Below are 20,451 nucleotides of genomic sequence, written 5' to 3'. Positions count from 1 at the left end.
CTTCACGTATTTACTGCCTGATCCCTGAACCCCAGAGTGGTGGTTCAGAAAGAAATGGACTATTATGAATAATATATAATGACCAGGATTGTGGAATTAGTATGACAGTAATTGGGCTAAATATATAGTCTTCAAAATATACCATGGAATTTTTTATTTTTAATCTTCAATATTAACTTATTTTCCCCGTGATTTTTTTTATTGTTTGTCTAGAATATGATAGGAGAAAAGGTAATTTTAACTCAGACTTCCCCATGCCTTCACCTTAGTTCAGTTCATGTCACTCAGTCGTGTCTGACTCTTTGTGATCCCATGGACTGCAGCAAGCCAAACCTCCCTGTCCATCACCCACTCCCACAGCTTGCTCAAACTCATGTCCATCAAGTTGGTGATGCCGTCCAACCATCTCATCCTCTGTTATCCCCTTCTCCTGCCTTCAATCTTTCCCAGCTTCAGGGTCTTTTCAGATGAGTCAGTTCTTCGCATCAGGTAGCCAAAGTATTGAGTTTCAGCTTCAGCATCAGTCCTTCCAATGAATATTTAGGACTGGAATGCCTTACTGTATTTTGATGATCAAAGGTCTTTTCAGCACTGGAAATGCTACTTGCCTGCTTGTTATACAATGAGACTACTGGAACTTCCTACCTAGAGTAGGGGAGAATAATTTGACCTGTTTGAGCAAAGTGTTGTTGTTCAGTTGCTAAGTCATGTCTGACTCTTTGCAACCCCATGGACTGCAGCACACCAGGCTTCTCTGTCCTTCTGAGTCTTCTCCAGCACCACAATTCAAAAGCATCAATTCTTTGGTGCTCAGTCTTCCTGATGGTCCAACTCTCACTTCTGTATATAACTAGTGGAAAAACCGTAGCTTTTTGCACCTTTGTGAGCAAAGTGATGTCTCTACTTTTTAATATGCCATCTGGGTTTGTCATAGCTTTCCTCCCAAGAGGCAAGCATCTTTTAATTTCTTGGCTATAGTCACTGTCCACAGTGATTTTGAAGCCCAGGAAAATAAAACTATCACTGCTTCCACTTTTCCCCTTTCTGTTTGCCATGATGTGATGGGACTGGATACCATGATTTTAGTATTTTCTAATGTTGAGTTTCAAGCCAGCTTATGAACAAAATAGTAATAATTTACATATACCTGATCCCTCAGGACAATGAAGAACTCAGTATTATTAATACTTTTTTCACAATTTGTGTTAAAACCATATATATTAGGGGCTTCCCAGATGGTACAGTGGTAAGGAATCCACCGGCCAGAGCAGGAAACACAAGACACAAGGGTTCGATCTCTGGGTCGGGAAGATCCCCTGGAGTAGGAAATGGCAACCCACTCCGGTATTCTTGCCTGGAAAATTCCACGGATGGAGGAGTCTGTCAGGCCACAGTAGAGGGGCTTGCAAAGGTTTGGACACAACTGTGCACACACACACAAAACACATCTGTTTGCCAGGCAATATGCAGTGCACTTGACCTAAAGAGATGCACAAAATAGCCACAACCCTTGCCCAGTTTGAGCAGTTAAGATGATATATAATCTATGATCTAAAATTTCAAAATTAAAAAAAAAACTTATAAGGATATTTCATTAAGGTTTATGTAAATTTCAACCAGAAGATAATAGACTTTACCACTCCCAAGACACCTGAAGTATATTAAACATTTCTGGTTAGTAGTTTGATTTTAATATTGACAAAAAATGTGAATATGTTGATAGAAACACAGTTGGGTAATAGCAACTTTGGTGCTTAGAAAGCTAGTTTAGATGATAGGATTAAATGATAATATTCAAGAGAATTAGAAATCAGTTTTGGAAACCACTTTTGAGAATGTGGTAATATCTTCAGGAACAAGACAAGTATGCCATTTATTGATATTTGACCAAATTTTCATCTGTTTTTTCTTCCCATCAGTCCCTTTTGAAATTAGTTAGGAGTACATCAGGTGGAGGATCGTGATCGGAAGCTGAAGATGAGCATTAACTGACTGACTGTTCATTGGGAGCATGTTCCCCTGGTCACAGCTAGTTCAAGGTCCCAGAATGTGAGCTGCTTGCAGATCACAGGCAAAATTGAACTTTGGGAGTTCTTACTGAATCTAGAGTTTTTAACCAGCAAGAGTTTCATCAGCCACTTAATGACTTGGGGAAAATACCAAGGCACTAACATGGACTTAAAATCTTACAACTACAGCTTTAAAAGTATTGTTCTTTTCTTTATTTTAGAGTTTCCTTAAGTGCAAAATCATGTACCTTTTCCTTAAATTTAATAAACACTTCCAAAATGCTTCAGTATGTATTTGTTTCTGATTTCTAAATAAAACACAAATGTTTAAAAAGAAAGAAATCCTTTTAGTTGTAACCCACAGAAAAAACCACTAGCACTTTGATCTTTATTTTTCTATACTTCATAGGCATATTGTGTGTCTATGTGTGCATGTGTGTGTGTTTAATACAAAAATGGAATCACAAGCTGTTCTATATAGCACAGTGGTAAGAAGCCCTGACTTTGAAATCCAAACATCCTTGGTTTAAATCCCAGTTCTTCCATTTACTAATGTAATAAGACTTTGTCCAGTTTTTCAATCTGTGAAATAAAGATAATAAGGTACCTCTTCATTAGGTTGTTTTGTATAATATACAGGAGATGATATATGTGAGGTACTTTAACATTTAATGAATGCCTAATAATTCAGCCTCTCTTATTGCTTTGTTCTGCTACACTATCCCCTGAGAACCATGCTTTCCTGTATTATTTTAAGGGAGGGGGTGGACAGGGAGGCTCAGATATGTCTTTATGCACTAATTTTTAAAATTGGTACTCTATAAACTGGGCTTCTCAGGTGCCTCAGTGGTAAAGAATCCACCTGCCAATGCAGGAGACACAGGAGATGCAGGTTCTATCACTAGGTGGGAAAGATCCTCTGGAGGAGGACCTGGCAACACACTCCAGTATTCTTGCTGGAGAATCCCATTGACCGAGGAACCTGGCGGACTATAGTCGTGGGGTTGCAGAGACTTGGACGTAACTGAGCATAGCACTCTATAAACTTAGAAAAATATATAGTTAAAATTTACCCCTAATTTGTAAAACTTTGTGTTTTGATATAAAGAGTTACGATATTTAAATTTTATAAGGCAACATTCAGTAAATTGACCCCATTAACTTATATGTCTATTACAGCATCTAAGGCTTTTTTGAAAATAAGTAAAATGAATAAACTCATTAACAACCATTTGGGTTCTTTTTAATGTATATGTCATACAAAGTATGATATATATGTTGTTTTATATGTAGTTTTCATATAAATTATTCCACATAAAGCAGCATGCTGCTGATGCTGCTAAGTTGCTTCAGTTGTGTCCAACACTGTGCGACCCATGGACTGCAGCCCACCAGGCTCCTCCGTCCATGGGATTTTCCAGGCAAGAGTGCTGGAGTGGGATGCCACTGCCTTCTCCAATAAAGCAGTGTAGGCCCTCATATAAGTACTGTGAAGGTCACAGTTGGCTGTGCTGTTGTACTTGTCTTATTCAAGGAGAATCATACGTCTTTTTATAATTTGCCTTAAGTTCTAAGAAATACAGATTTGTCCCAGTTGACATAGGGGGTTAAATACTCTCTAAAAATTAATTTAGAACAGTCACTTTAAATTTTGTTTGAGGTTTTAATATACTTTTATATAATTAAATGTGAAAATTAAATGTTTATATGCAAAACAGATCCACAATTAAAGTTTACAACAAAGGAAATAAATGTTCCATTTTTTTTTCCTTCTTTTTCTCTAGCTCAACTGAGAAGTCATTTCCTTGGAGATCAACAGGTATGAGTTTTTAATCATATAAAAAAGTCTTTCTTACATTTTGCCCAGCAAAGTCTGCTCTTTAAATTTACTGTCTCTTGATGAGATCAGTTAAGCCAAAACTTTAATAGTGGCAATATTGAGCTACTTTGCTTAAAGGTAGTACTTATTAATATGCTTAATTTTTTAACATGTTTGAATAGATTTATGTATGTCATTTGTAAAGAAATTAAAGGATTAAGCATCAATATTTTTAATGTCAATTCAATATTTGAATTTCTCATCATAAATATAGCAATGCCCTCACACACAGGTTTTTGTATAATCTTAGGAAGTTTGCTAATCACTTATCTAAGTCAAAGTCTTTCCTTTCACAGTGGTTTTTTGTGTGTTTTTTTTTTCCATATTAAAAGGGAAGAGTTACCTGAAATGTTCATTTCTTTGTACTCAAATGTGGACTACCTGATAGCTTCTAAAGTAGCCTGGAAGATTCTAATGTAGTCTACATGTTCTTTTTACCTTAAGTTCACCTCATATAAAGGATGAATTACATTAAGGAGAGTGTCTCCCACTTTCACAGATGTTTGATGTCTTCACTCATTAAATGGTTACTGAGCAGCCACATCATGAACCATATACTATACACATTGCTCATCAGATAGTGATGGACTCCACACACACATGCCCCTTGCCTCTCATGAAGCTTATAATGTGCGGGACAATGCCAGCAACTTATAAATGCTAGATTAGGCCTTGATATCCAAATACTCTGACAGTTTTTACACAAGGTTGAATTCAGTAAAACTCAAATCACTAAATGCCTGGTATCTGAGTTTATCTGAACCTGATACCAGGATTCTGGTGTTATTTATAGTGTATACAAGGCTCTTTGCTATTTTCTAAAGAAGCTATTCCCAAGAAATGTAGTGTTTTACTCAAAGCATAGATGACGTGTAGTATGGAGGCTTCGCAGGTGGCACATTTGCAAAGAATCCACCTTCAATGCTGGAGACGGCAGAAGACACAGGTTTGATCCCTGGGTTGCAAGATCCCCTGGAGTAGGAAGGGCAACTGGAGCCTGGCAGGCTGCAATCCATGGGGTCTCAAAGAGTTGGACATGACCGAGCTACTGAGCACAAAGATGAAGAAGAGACGTGAAAATCTACTTAACAATAAGACTTACAAACAGCAGTTTAATAGTAGGAAGGACATGGCATGAAATTATATGTGGTTAACTGCCAAGTAAGTATTATGCAGGAAACATCGTCATCAAATGGACAGTCCATTTGTGAGATAACTTTGCAGGGGTGAGCCTGGAGCCTGGGGCTTGACTGGCAGACCAGCTGTGGAGAGAGTATTGTCATTGTCACAGCAGCAGAGACTACAAAAATGTCTTATGGGAACATTTAAAACTGGTTTGGGAGATGATAAGATGGGCAAAGACCACACTGGGCCAAATTATAGAGATCTGTAAATACCAGGGACTTTGAACTTCCTACAGGTCATGGGGAGCTACTGGAAATCCTTTGAGCAAAAAGTCATTCGATTTAAACATTCCTCAGGAGACGTGGCAGTGCTGTGAACTGTTGAAAAGAGATGTGAAGATTTCAGTTTAAAGAAAAATACAGAGTGCATTTGCTACTAAGCTATGGTAGAACTCTACCATTTAATATAAAATTCTCCTGTAAGTTCATATTTAATACTGCATCATTAATTTATTCCAAAAATATTTCTTGAGAGCATAGTTGGCTCGCACATAGTTGTCACTGTTTAAAACAGATATCCTTGACCTCTTAAGTGTTTCAGGTCTAGTGGAGATATATAGCTCTATACACTTAAAATTGGGGAGGGGAATTCTTTAAAGAAAAACTATAAGTATATATCATATTTACCCATAGCTCTGTTTTTGGACACTCGGGTGTTTTTTCATGGGTATAAATAATGTTATGGTAAACATCCTTGTATATAAAATTATACCTGTAGCTTTGATATATCTTTTAGGCTAGGTTTTCCCAAGGAAGTAAACTATTCAAAGTATATGAACATTTTCAAGGCTTTTTAGATGTATAACCAAGTTGTTTTCCTAGAAGAGTTGTATTCATTCCCCTCCCTTTTGGTATATGAGGTCAGTCCTCTCACTCCCTCATTAGCGTCATCGTTTATATTTCTGGCTACAAAATATTTCGATATCTGTCATTGCCCCATTCTCTTGGAATGCTAGCATTTGATAGGCGGAAGTTCTTCGCAGCCCAAGGAAAATAGCTGTATCAGTCAGGGCCCAATCACCCAAAGAGGTAACTGTTCCTGGAAGCTGCTGCCATGTCTAGGACTGCAGGGACCAAGCGCTGCGTGGGTTGCCACCAAATTGTAGCAATGGTGGGAGGTAGAGCAAGGCAGTCTTCCGGCATTAGCTAGAACCACAAGGGAGATACAGCCTTCCCGGAGAAGGTCTACTTCTAAAGTAGACCCAGAGAAACATCCTAGCTGAAGTAAGCTGGAGGGAGCAGTTGTAGATTTCTAACTACCAAAGCCAGGCAGGCACAGTATGTAACTGTATTGATGTACTCATAAAGAGAACGAGCTTAGATTATGAAGACACCTAATAGGGAATGACCATCCCTTAGCATCCTTTCTACCTCTCCTCCCAACCGGTGTGTTCACTCAGTTTCAGTCATTTGACCACCTTCTTCCTGGTGGCTCAGAGGGTAAAGCATCTGTCTGCAATGCCAGAGACCCGGGTTTGATTCCTGGGTTGGGAAGATCCCCAGGAGAAGGAAATGGCAACTCACTCCGGTATTCTTGCCTGGAGAATCCCGTGGATGGAGGAGCCTGGTAGGCTACAGTCCACAGGGTTTCAAAGAGTCAGACACGACTGAGCGACTTCACTTTCTTTCTTTCTTCATGATTTACTAATGCATAAAATAGAGATAGATAAAATATTATAGATAATTTGTAAAACATTATATTTATGTTTCATTTAATACATAAATATTGTATAATCTTTTATTTTTATACATATGCCAACTAGCTCACCAAACACTTTAGTGTTTAGGGAAATAAGCTTCAGTAATTCATCTGTCTTCACCACATGCACACTCATAATTCACATCTGATAACTGTACTTCATCCCTTGCTTAAATCAGAGTATACTCCTGCACAAGTTCATGTTCCAACATGGAGGTATTCCATTTACTTACCCTCTTTCCTTCTTCAGGGAAACATAACCTTCAGACACAGCAAACACAAATGCTATTTACTTCACTCTATTATTTTAACTACATTAATGTTACTTATGTGTTTTCTTAAATTTGCCTACTTTTCAGCCATTCTTAAGGCATTTCAGTTATAACCATGGCAATAAGCTATAATGATAAGAGTAGAAATTTGAAATTTGATTATATGAATAAAAGAAATATCTGGTTTGTTTCATAATCCTTTTTCTAAGCAGTTATAGATGCCCTTAAGTTCGATTGTGAGTAAATGGGATGAAATGACAGGTTTGCTGCTACTTCTCTTGTAAAGTTTGTTATCTTCTCTTTACCGGTACGCATGCAGAAATACTGAATGTAATATGAAAATAATCTTGTTTTAAAATTTGGCAGTCCCACCCAGAATGAGGTAGAGATGGCTTAAATATAAAATATATTTTAAAAGTCTTTGGTCTATTTTGTCTTTGGCTAGGTCTTGGCAAAAGAAACATCTTTATTCAATTATCTTGGTTTCCTAAATAAAAAAAAGGATCACATGAAAGGATTTAGGATTGGAGGTCTGTCATTGTTCCTCATTTTTCTTTAGTATTTTGAACATTTCCTTGAAGACAATTTCTCTACCCTTTCTTTTTTTCTTTTTGGTATTACAAATTTGACTTGAGAAGATTTTCAGCAACAAAGTGAATTGATAGCAAGGCAATAATTTGATCCCTACCAGAAATTGAGACCAACTGCTGAATTTGTTTTTAAATAGCTAACTTACTGTAGAGTCATTTTCTAGGGAAGAGCTCAAGAGGCCGTAGGCAGAAAAGATTTCCATTTGTGATTCAGTTCAGGATAATCAGGTTCTTGTGTTTTTCTTGGTTGGTTGGTTGGTTGGTTAGTTGGTTTGGTTGATTTTTAACTCGTACCAGGGATTGTAGGCTCTTGGAAAGTAAAAGGCCAAAACTTTGAATACTCAGAGAGATAACTTCCCAAAGCATATGGAATAATCACCCATTCTACAAAACATTTCTATTTTCCTAGATTGATTGGGAAGCAGTCTTAAGGAGATGCTCCCCTGGATGTTATAAAGTTGTTTTAAGCATATATGCTTTATTGTTATCTTGCATTTCTGTTGTCTTCTGTCCTCATTATTCTGTATTTTCTATCTTATCAGCATTATATATCTGCTCTCTAAAAATGGTAATGCACCTCCTCTTCTCTTTCATGCAGAGGAGAGTTTATCATTTTCTGTTTGGCTTTGTCTTTTCCATAGCCTTACATTCCTTATGACCGTGGATTTTGTGAATGTGTTTATGTATATTCTGCTGCAAAGGAGTGAAGGGGGAATGTTGTCTTAGTGTTCCTGTTTCCCCTTTTGTAAAATGTGCCATTTTTCCACTCTTCACACCTTCATACCAGTGTAAGTATTTCTACAGTCTCTTGTGTTCCACCAAAATTTGAGGTAGCTGTTAAGAACCCATATAATACAATAGAAAAAAAATCCATATTCATAGAAAAAGTATATTAGAATAATAGGTAAAGACCTGAAGAAAGTGAGAATGCAAATTTATGCACAAGTAATTATATTTCTTCATGATGGAAAATATTATATTATGGAAGGTATCATCTAAAGGATAAACCTTGGCCTTTCCCTTCTTTTAAGAAGTAGCACACCAGTTCAGTCATAAAAATAACCAAACACTGTGTACTCTTTGCATCAGAAAGAAGGGCTGTTGAGTAAACAAGGTACTATTGTATAGCACAGGAAACTGTATTCACCATCCTGTGATAAACCAGAATGGAAAAGAATATGAAAAGGAATATACATATGTATAACTGGGTCATTTTGCTGTCCTGAAGATATTAACATTGTAAATCGACCTGTAATTAAAGGAAATTTTTTTAATTTGCTCAAGTATGAAGTGAAAAAAAAAATAAAAGACATAGAAACATAAAAGTAGGGTAAATTTCTGGTTGACCAAAAGGCACTAAGGGATTAATAAACTTGGATGGGTCTTTCACTATAAGAAGGAGAGAAACTATGAATGATTCCATTCCATTCATATATTTGATGTTTGACAACACATGTGAAAGAGAAGGAGAAAGATGGTGGTAAAATAGAAATTTTAAGCCAGTTAGATTATATAACTTAGTGCTACATTTATTTATTGTGGAATATGTACTGAAGTGCCGTAATTTTAACATGCCATCCATTTAAACCATTATTGTATAGTATATACAGATATTACTTAATATTTTAAGAGTTTCTCAAAAGGTTTTTTTTTTACCATTTTCTTTATACATTTAAATTTTGCTTCTAAATGGACACAAGTTTTCTTCCACTGGGATGGGTTAAAAAAAAAAAAACATAAATACTGAAGATAAAAGATAATTGAGAGACTAGCCCTAGTCAATTTATTTTTCTTTTTTCCTCCATCTGGAGCAAGTAATTTACAACACAAAAAAGCATCAGCACATCATGAGACAAGACCAAACTTAAACGAGAACACTTTATGCCTCAGTAGAAATGTACTGAATTTGTAAAGGAGATATAGCAGGAAGTTATATTATACATATTCATAAGCAGAATATTAGATTAGCAATCATGTATAAAGGACTATTATTGAGCTTGAATTTTATGATTTATTATGACTATAAATTGTATAAATGACAAAATTTTGTTTCTGCTTCTCTTCCAAATACCAAGAGAAATATGAATTTCTCTTAATATCAGCCTCGGAGTCCTAAGCTTTTCCTTGCTTATTTTTCAGGCCTTTTTTAGTAACGTAGTCATTATAGTCTTCTTACCACAATTGCAGTGTTGTAACTTCCTAAACACTACTATGAAGGTTCACTTAGCTTTTTCATGTTTTGTTACAAAAGGCATGCTTTTTTTTTTCTCTTTGAGGAATGTTTCTTACTTAAAATAAATAGAAGAATTTGGAGTAAAAGCTAAAAATTTCCCTCATTCCCACATCTACCCGTACCATGACCATTGCGCCAAACACCTACACACACACACACACACACACACACACCTATACACATACACACACACCTGTACACACACACCTGTACACACACACACACAGTAAATCTGAAAACAAACCAAACTGGTGAGTGTGTGTGTGTAAATATCTATACATCTGCATTTGTTTTCTTCTTACTTCAGTGAAGATAATATATTATACATTGTTCTGTGACTTACTTGTTTCCTTAACAACATAGTAAATCCATGCATGTGTTTCTAAAACACTGTGTATAAAGATCTACCTCCTGTTTAATGGGTGTCTATTATTTAGAAAATTATATAAACAGTTCCTTTTTAGTGAACATTTTTTGTTTTTTCCCAGTTTTGCCCTTTGACAAGCAATGGTAAAAATTATCACTGCATATCTGAGTGTCTCTGGTGATCACATTTTTAAGGGTAACTGCTTGGACAAGGGTGTATATGTTTCTATTTTGGCAAATAGTGTCAATTTGCCCATGAAATTGCTTAGCGAGATGTGGGAGGGGGAGACTTTTCCTCTACCCTCTTGGGTTAAGTAATTGGGGGCCTGTGAATTTAACTGACAATAGAGAGATTAATAAGAATAATAAAAACCCTGAGTATTCATATGGCATCACTGACTCGATGGACGTGAGTCTGAGTGAACTCTGGGAGTTGGTGGTGGACAGGGAGGCCTGGCGTGCTGCAATTCATGGGGTCGCGAAGAGTTGGACAGGACTAAGCAACTGAACTGAACTGAACTGAAGTATTCATATGCATATAAAGCTCACAAAAGTAGTAGTTCCCTAAATGACTAGGGTTGGGGGTTATATACCTAACTTACTGGAAAGGATGCAGGCAGGAAAGGCTCCTGTAGGAAGAACAAATGGATTTCCAGGAGAACCAACAGGAGATAAGACAGTTTGTGATGATGTTTGTTTATGCAAGTACAAGGTGCAAGTGGTCTCTCCGTTTTGTTTTTTTGTTTAATTCCATAAAATTCCTCCAGAAGGAATCCGTGGCAACCTCCCTCCCAGAAGTTTTCTGCTCTTAGTGAAATAAGGGAAGCTACAAAAAGCCTTCTTTCTGGTATCTGTTGAATCTCAAATATTTTAGTTTAGAATAACCTTCATGCAAACTCTCCAGGTCCAAGTTCATCCCCACAAACATATATTCCTACCTTTACCAACTGTTACGCCTATCCATGCTTCCCACGTTACCAGTGGTTAGTAACATTTGAAGTGTAAATCATCATGATTATTTAAATTTTTAATAATTTATTAGGCTTTTAAGAAAATTCTTTCCAATTTCTCTTTAAGCCACATCTGCAGATTAAAGAGGGTAAATTATTTAAAGAAATAATTATTAAATATTCATTAAATCACATTGCCTGGAGACTTCAGCATACCACTGACCATTCTATTATTTGATTAATTCTTATGAAAGTTGGAGTTATGCCTGATCTTAAACTTAATAATTTTGTTATGTTACCTGTCAGCTTTGCTTTCTTCTCTTTTCATATATCTGATACAGTTTTCTGTCAACAAAAATGCAACAACCACTATCAAAACAAGTAAAAAAAAAACTTTTTATCACCACTGGAGGTAATTTGAATAACAAATAACCTCACTCCAGAGGTTCCCAAACTTTGGTGCATATTAAAATTGCCTGTGGAGTTGTTAAAATATTATTCCCAGGCCTCCCTACACATGACCAATTCCTAAAGTGTGGGGCCCAAACCAGACATCAATGATCTTTTAAGATCCACCTTTAAACAGCAGGTGATTCCACTCTGCTGTTTAAGAACCACTGCCTTACTCATAATTAAGTTAATTTACTTACTAGTAATTAAAGAGAAGAATTAAAATTTTATCCTTCCTGTCCTGTATGTATTTTTCCCCAGGATCACCCAATAACCCTAGACAGTGTAATAAATACAGAAAAATCAATAAAATTAGAAAATCAATTTACAACCCTTAATGAAATCATTGATTCAAGCAAAGATTATTAATGTATGCAAAAACCTCTATGTTCTTAATCCTAGCTGCACTTTAGAATTACCTTGTGAATTTTTTAAAAGTCCTGATATTCAGACCACAACTTAGGCTGAGTGACTTGGCATCTCTGAATGTGGGACTCAGTCAGCAGTAGTTTCTAAATTCTGCACCCTATACTTCCACCCCAGGCAACCAAGTTGTGTGGTTTGCAACCAAGGCTGAGAATCCTTGCATTAGTAGAAAGGAAGGTGGTAAGCTTGAAAATACAAGCATCAGGCTGCCACCACTTGAATTGGCTGATTGATCTGAGCAAATAAAAAAGTTATGATATGGCAGGATGTAAAGTACGTGGCACCCTTCGTAAAGTACTCTAACCCACAGAAGCTTGACCTGAAAGCTTTTTCTCTCTAAATTTCTGCTTACAAGAAAAATTGTAGTTCGAGGTTGTGTAAATGAATCCATGAGAAATCCATCAAACAAATTCAGCATGTGGCACATCCTGTGAGTTTATTGCTATGGTTCCAGCAGTGAACCAAGAAAATGAAAATGAAGGAATGGGAAATCCTTTTTAGATTTAAGGGACGTAAAGAACAGTCACAACTGCAATCAGTGAACCTCGTTTTAGCCTGGCTAGCGCATGCCACTGAAGAAAGACATTTGTGAGACAGCAGAAAAATTCTGAATATGAGCTACTTATGTGGCATTATGGAGTAATGGTAGTTTTCTGAAGTCCTTATTTTATAGAGCTACAAGTGGAAGTCTTGAGAGTTCTGATAATCTCATGTGAGAGGTCTGTTTCAAAATTCTCTAATGGAAGAAAGGGAAAAGATGAATGGAGCCTGAAAAGTATGGCATAAGGTAATTATTAAATCTGGGAGGTGGTTAATTATACTTTTCTCTGTTTTTATATGTGTTTGAAAGTTTATTTCTAAAAAATTTAAATACAAGTTCTGTAAACAAAGGGGTTTAAATTGTACATCAGAGTGCCGTATGGTAAAGCCTGCCGAGTGTTGCCATGCTCCGAAGGCTGCTTCTAATAGGAACGAAACCAAGTATGAGACAGTGACATGCGCTCTTAGGCAGTGCGTGGTACTTTAAGTTTCCACATAGATGAGATTTTGCTAACATTAAGCAAAATTACCTCTAGCGTGCTGGGCATCAGCTTAGAACTCCACATTTGTCACTCTCTGCATGGGTGTTTGTGCCACCAAATAAGAATATTAGCATTTTGTTTTAGTCAGTGTATATCTGAATGTTCCCGAGCCAGTTATTCATGATGTATGAACATATCCCTGAGAAGCTTAAATATTTTGAGTTAGTACTTCATGTAAAAATCAAATATCCAGTTTTAGCCTTTAACATTTTATGTTTAATTCAAACATGTCAAATAAATATTTAAATTCTCTCATGCTTTTAGTGATAATGTGAAGAAATATTCTATTAGCTAGCTAAAATAAAATAGAAATTGTCAAGTGAGAAAGCTCCTCTTTTTCCGTTACCACTTCCTCAACACACTGAGCAGCACTTCCTCAGTTTACAGTTGTTACTTTCGTGTCTGTGTGCACATGTTAAGTCACTTCAGTCGTGTCTGACTCATTGTGACCCCATGGACTATAGTCCACCAACCACCTCTGTCCATGGGATTCTCCAGGCAAGAATACTGGAATGGGTTGCCCTCCTCCAGGTTGTCTTCCCCAGTCAGGGATCGAACCCACGTCTCCTGCAGTTCCTACATTGCAGACGGAGTCTTTACCACTGAGCCACTGGGGAAGCTTAGTTGTTACTTTGGAAAACATTAAAAAGGCTACCATCTATAACTCCACATTTCATTTTTATACCAAAGTTAGCCTGCCTTTAACTTTATCTTGATAATCTTTATCCAAATAGATAATCCAATAGAAAAGTACAGAAAAAAGTTCCACAAGCCCCATTCATTGCTTTTGGTGGTGAATATATATGGATTATTTTTTAAGATTCTTTTTGGTTTTTTTATAGAAGAAGTCTATCTCGCATCTCCCATTAGCAAATACTTTTATTGATATATTTGATAACTTTTCTTCCCATAAAAGAGTAAAATTTGTCTTTGAAAAATTATTTTAGTGATTTTTGAGCACTTATTTTCCTTAGACTTCACTTTACAGCTTCCCAGGTGGCTTCGTGGTCAAATCTGCCAGCCAAGCAGGGTTCAATCCCTGGGTAGGGAAGATCCCCTAGAGAAGGAAATGGCAACCCACTCCAGTATTCTTTTTTTTAATGATCTTCTTTAACTTGCCTTTATTGCTCAGATTATTTTTGTTATTTATCCATGCTGATCAATTGTAGTTCACTCATTTTCACCATTGAATTGCATGAATATGCCACAGTTAGTTTATTCCTTTTCTTATTGATGTGCAATTGGGTTGTTACCAGTGTTGTTTTCTTTTTAATTCATTCATTTTTTATTGAAGGATAATTACAGAATTTTGCTGTTTTCTGTCAAACCTCAACCTGAATCAGCCATAGGTATAGATATATCCCCTTCCTTTTGAACCTCCCTCCCATCTCCCTCCCCGTCCCACCCCACTAGGTTGATAGATACTCTAGTATTCTTGCCTGGAAAATCCAGTGAACAGAGGAGCCTAGTGGGCCACAGTCCATGGGTCACAAAGAGGCAATCACTTAGCAACTAAACTACCACCACCACACTTTTTACATGACAGCAAATCCCTTATTCTTTTCTCAGCTTTTCTCATTAGGAAGTGAGCCCCCTGGCCTTTCATGAACCATCACCTGTTAAACTTGGACACTTCATAGTGGGATCTGTTTCTGTTCATCTTTATGTTTCTAAACTTACTGTTTCTGTAATTTTTCTTTTGTAGATAAAAGAGTATAAATTTTTATGATAGGTGTAACACCTGTATTTTTATTAGTACCCAGACTAAAACCACTTAATAAACACTCATCTTAATTTCCATTACTTGTATAAATTCCTCTATTTTTTTTTCTAAAAATTAGTTTTAATCATTTTGAGTCCCTGGACAGAATTCAGGAATTTTGAAGTATTTTTGAACAAGAGCCCTCTCTGATGACATAAAAGCAAAATTATTTTTCAGATTTGTCATTGTAGAAATCAGAGTACTTCATACCAATTTATACAGATATGAAGTTTGCTTAAACTATGAGACTAAATTCAGGTAGATGAGCTTTTACAATGGATTTTAAGGCAGACTGGTTGATGTTTAGAGCAAGGTTTAAAGTGAACTAGAAGGTACTTTGTTAATATGGTTTCTGTTTTCCAAGGCTTTTAACACAGTGTTTTCTGGATGAGTAAAAACTTCAGGGCCATTGTCTTACTAATATTTAGAAGAAAGTAAGAGCATGCATAAGACTCAAGAATTTAGATATACTCAAGAGAACCAAACTAGAAATAGCTTCATAAAACATGGTCTTCTGTTCATTCTTCTAAGTTTTTACTTCCATGGAAACCCAACTTTTAAAGGATATTGTATGTGTATAATAGTTTATAGTTGTCAACAAGCTCCAAATATATATAATATTCTTAAAATATCAGTCAGTATCCGTCTATGTCTTATGTGGATTAAAGAACATTCTTATGCTTCATGCTTCTGTCACCCTATTTACATATTCACGCTGAATCAGGATTTGCCAGTGTTCTCATTGTCTCCAGTAATAAGGCTACCTTCTATAGAAATGAATCTTGTACATCAGGGAAGCTACTGAAGAGGTCAAGTCTTTGGGGGGACCATTTTCCAGGTGCCCTTCCAGAATTTGGCTGAGAGCTTTACTTCTTAGCTGTTGAAGGCACTGGAATTCTATTTCTGCAACAGCTCTCTGTAAAGTAGACTCCCTCCTGAGCCTCTGATCCTAGGAAAAATGAGAGTCCCAATGCCAAATAGCAAGTGGAGTCCCCATAAGACTAAATACTCTGCTCATTTTTCAGTGTTGCCCCTGTGTGTAATGGCCTTAACCGGCTCCTAGGCCAGAGTTGGAAAAAATGTCACATGCCCAATTCCCTTAACAAAGAAAGAATCATCTGCCTTAACACTGCGTGCTGTTACCATCCGAAGAGCCCTGCCAGAACTCTCACTACACTGCTTTTTATGAAAGGGCATACCGGTAAATGCTCTAGCAACTCAGGACAAGGAGAATCTAGCATAAAGTTACAGCATGCCGGTTTGTGAAAGACTAGTTACAGGGTTGTACGTGCTGAGTCCTTACTACTGATCTCTAGGTTTCTGTTTCCATGGTAATTTTACACACAGTATAGACCTCTGTCGTTTCATATAACATAGACACATAGATTAACAAAGCAGAGGCGTTTTAAGAATTTCAGGTTCTTTAAAGAAGCCTTAGACTTTTTACTGAGCATATTTTCATGTGTATTCAGTATGTATCAGGGAGATACATCACAGAATACATAAAATCATTCACTTAGTATTTCATCTTTTACTATGAGCTTAATGGGGTGGATGATATAACATTTTCAATAGCCCCACAACATTATTGTCCCTTAATACAAATATTTTTCTTAGCTGCAACCTTCTACTTTTTCTAATTAATTGCCCTTTTTTGAGTAATACTCAGGCATTCAGATGACATGTAGCAGGCAAGAAGGACCATGCTTCCACAAATCCCCTAATCTTAATCACAGATGGAGATTACTTCATTCTACTTTGAAGCTTTTTCAAATTCTATATTTATAGGCATTCATTTTCTTGGAAGATGCTAATTTGATGCTTGAAAATGTCCCGTAGTATATTTCTGGTATCCCAGAAAACATATTTATGATTTTTTTTAAGAAAAGGTAACACATGTTTACACAGATGTAAACACATGTTTACACAGATTAAAGAAATAGCATTCATACTTTGCCATTTTTACTCATAAAAATGCCTTAATTTCATGTTATGATTGTATTAAATCACAACATGTGAACTTTTAAATTATGGTTTAAAGCATTAATCATGAAATGATTAACCCCATCATGTAAGTCTCTGTGGGTTTCTCTGATAAATTTTACTATATCTGCTTCCATTCCACATAGCAGATGTTTTTAAAAGACATTCATTTGAAAGATTGTGTAAATAATGCATAATTAGTCATTGTGACATGCCATACTACAGTAAGGAATGCTTTATTTAGTAATTTGGAAATGACCCTTTTGTTTACCTGAGGTATAGTGGTTGTGTGTACATACATTTATGTGTCCATGTGTATTTGGTGGATTATAAGTTTTCAAAGAAGCAGTAAATAATAGCAAAACTATTTTGAAAAAAAGTTTTTAATTTTCTTTTAATGATTCAGAAGAGATTTCAGTGTCTTTTTCTCTTCACAGATATACATTGTAATTGGACTCTACTATAGAAGTAGAAAAATGACTGAAGACCTTATTCATAGTATAGAATTTGGTTATTTTACAATTCATATTAAATGAATGTTTCACCAATTTTGTAGAATTTTGTTTTATATTTACTGAAATGTAAAGCACAGAGTATGTACGGTATGCTCTAAACCCAGTTATTTAGGTCTTCAAATTAGATTTTTGGCATATACGAATTTAATATTTTAATGTTCCAGTACTTTGAGCACTTGATGCAAAGAGCTGACTTATTGGGAAAGACCCTGATGCTGGGAAAGATTGAAGGCAAAAGGAGAAGTGGGGTGGCAGAGGATGAGATGGTTAGATAGCATCACTGACTCAATGGACGTGAATCTGAGCAAACTCTGGGAGACGGTAGAGGACAGAGGAAGCTGGGCACACTGTAGTCCATGGAGTCGCAAAGAGTTGGACACAACTTAGAGACTGAACAACAATTAACATCTGTGTCCTTATCCACATTCTATTTTCTGAAGCATTTCACTTGAAAGGAACAGGCTTTCCTGGCAGTCTAGTGATTAAGATTCCATGCTTCCACTTCAGGGGGCACGGGTTTGATCCCTGGTTGGGAAACTAAGATCCTGCATGGCTGAAAGTAAATAAATAATAAAAATATAAGATAGATACTCACATTTGGAGGGTAGATGGTTATATTACTTGGGGGTAATTTTAAGTCTAGTAACCATCTGTCACTGTATAGAGTTACCAGAATATTGTTGATTATATTCTCTATGTTGTACATTACATCCTCATGACTTATCTATTTTTTAACTGAAAGTTTATACCTTTTAAGCCCTTTCACAGGTTTTGCCAACTACCCCTAAGCCCTCACCATTTGACAACTAGTTTTTTCTCTGTATCTGTGAGTCCATTTTTGTTTTGTATTTTAGATTCCAGATATAAGTAAAATCATATGGTATTTGTTGTTCTATAACTTATTTCACTTAGCATGATACTCTATCCATGTTGTGGCAAATGACAAAATTGCATTTTTAATGGATGGGCAATACACAATGGTATACATATCTTTAGTCATTTATCCATTGGTGGACACTTAAGCTGTTTGCATATCTTGGCTATTATAAATAACGGTGCAGTGAAAATACAAGTGTATGTATCTTTTCAAATTAATGTTTTCATTGTCTTCAGGTAAATATCCAGAAGTGGAATTGCTGGATCATATGGTAGTTCTGTTTTTACTATTTTGGGAAGCCTCCATCGTGGCTGTACCAATTTACAATCCCACTAACAGTACATGAAGATTCCCTTTTTTCCACATCATTGTTAACACCTGATTTTTGTCTTTTTGATAATAACTATTCTGAGGATATGAGATGATATCTCATTGTAGTTTTGATTTATATTTCCGTATGATTAGTGAAGTTGAGGATCTTTCCACGTGTCTATTGATCATCTGTATATCTTCCTTATAAAAATGTTTATTCAGATCCTCTGCCCATTTTTAAATTGAATTATTGGGGATTTTTGGTGTCCATTTGTATGAGTTCTTTATATATTTTGAATATTGACCCTCTAACAGATACCAATTCCAAAGAAAGGCAATGCAAAAGAATGCTCAAACTACCGCACAATTGCACTCATCTCACATGCTAGTAAAGTAATGCTCAAAATTCTCCAAGCCAGGCTTCAGCAATACGTGAACCGTGAACTTCCTGATGTTCAAGCTGGTTTTAGAAGAGGCAGAGGAACCAGAGATCAAATTGCCAACATCCGCTGGATCATGGAAAAAGCAAGAGAGTTCCAGAAAAACATGTAGTTCTGCTTTATTGACTATGCCAAAGCCTTTGACTGTGTGGATCACAAGAAACTGTGGAAAATTGTGAAAGAGATGGGAATACCAGACTACCTAAACTGCCTCTTGAGAAATCTGTGTGCAGGTCAGGAAGCAACGGTTAGAACCGGACATGGAACAACAGACTGGTTCCAAATAGGAAAAGGAGTACGTCAAGGCTATATACTGTCACCCTGCTTATTTAACTCCTATGCAGAGTACATCATGAGAAACGCAGGACTGGAAGAAACACAAGCTGGAATCAAGATTGCTGGGAGAAATATCAATAACCTCAGATATGCGGATGACACCACCCTTATGGCAGAAAGTGAAGAGGAGCTAAAAAGCCTCTTGATGAAAGTGAAAGAGGAGAGCGAAAAAGTTGGCTTAAAGCTCAACATTCAGAAATCTAAGATCGTGGCATCTGGTCCCATCACTTCATGGGAAATAGATGGGGAAACAGTGGAAACAGTGTCAGACTTTATTTTTTTGGGCTCCAAAATCACTGCAGATGGTGATTGCAGCCATGAAATTTAAAGACTCTTACTCCTTGGAAGAAAAGTTATGACCAACCTAGATAGTATATTCAAAAGCAGAGACATTACTTTGCCGACTAAGGTCCGTCTAGTCAAGGCTATGGTTTTGCCTGTGGTCATGTATGGATGTGAGAGTTGGACTGTGAAGAAGGCTGAGAGCCGAAGAATTGATTCTTTTGAACTGTGGTGTTGGAGAAGACTCTCAAGAGTCCCTTGGACTGCAAGGAGATCCAACCAATCCATTCTGAAGGAGATCAGCCCTGGGATTTCTTTGGAAGGAATGATGCTAAAGCTGAAACTCCAGTACTTCGGCCACCTCATGCAAAGAGTTGACTCATTGGAAAAGACTCTGATGCTGGGAGGGATTGGAGGCAGGAGGAGAAGGGGACGACCGAGGATGAGATGGCTGGATGGCATCACGGACTCGATGGATGTGAGTCTGAGTGAACTCCAGGAGATGGTGATGGACAGGGAGGCCTGGCGTGCTGCGATTCATGGGTCGCAGAGAGTCGGACACGACTGAGCGACTGAACTGAACTGAACAGATATATCATTTGGAGATATTTTTTCCCATTCAGTAGGCTCCTTTTTTATTTTGTTGATGTATGAAAACTTTTAAGTTTGATATAGTCTTTTTTACTTTTGCTTTTGTTGTCTTTGCCTGGGAAGGTTGATCCAAAAAAATATTAATAAGACTGTTGTCAAAGAGTGTACTGCCTATGTCTTCTTTTAGGGCTTCATGGTTTCAGGTCTTATATT

At 36.6% G+C, this 20,451-nt stretch overlaps 1 protein-coding gene across 44 annotated transcripts in view; it reads left to right on the top strand.

Annotated features, from left to right (window-relative positions):
• PKP4 (plakophilin 4) overlaps positions 1–20,451 on the top strand; it is a 259,980-nt gene that overhangs the window by 166,922 nt on the left and 72,607 nt on the right. For 37 of the 44 annotated variants that reach the window (XM_069577451.1, XM_069577443.1, XM_069577448.1 and 34 more), the window contains one exon: positions 3,794–3,828. The exons of the other annotated variants lie outside the window; for them this stretch is intronic. In XM_069577451.1, coding sequence (XP_069433552.1) covers positions 3,794–3,828 — 35 coding nt within the window. The remainder of the gene's footprint in view (positions 1–3,793; positions 3,829–20,451) is intronic. 44 annotated transcript variants of the gene reach the window in all.

Source organism: Ovis canadensis, chromosome 2, assembly GCF_042477335.2.
Source record: "Ovis canadensis isolate MfBH-ARS-UI-01 breed Bighorn chromosome 2, ARS-UI_OviCan_v2, whole genome shotgun sequence".
Taxonomy (NCBI): domain Eukaryota; kingdom Metazoa; phylum Chordata; class Mammalia; order Artiodactyla; family Bovidae; genus Ovis; species Ovis canadensis.
Note: the sequence above shows the minus strand (reverse complement) of the source record. Positions and strands in the feature narration are given on the sequence as shown.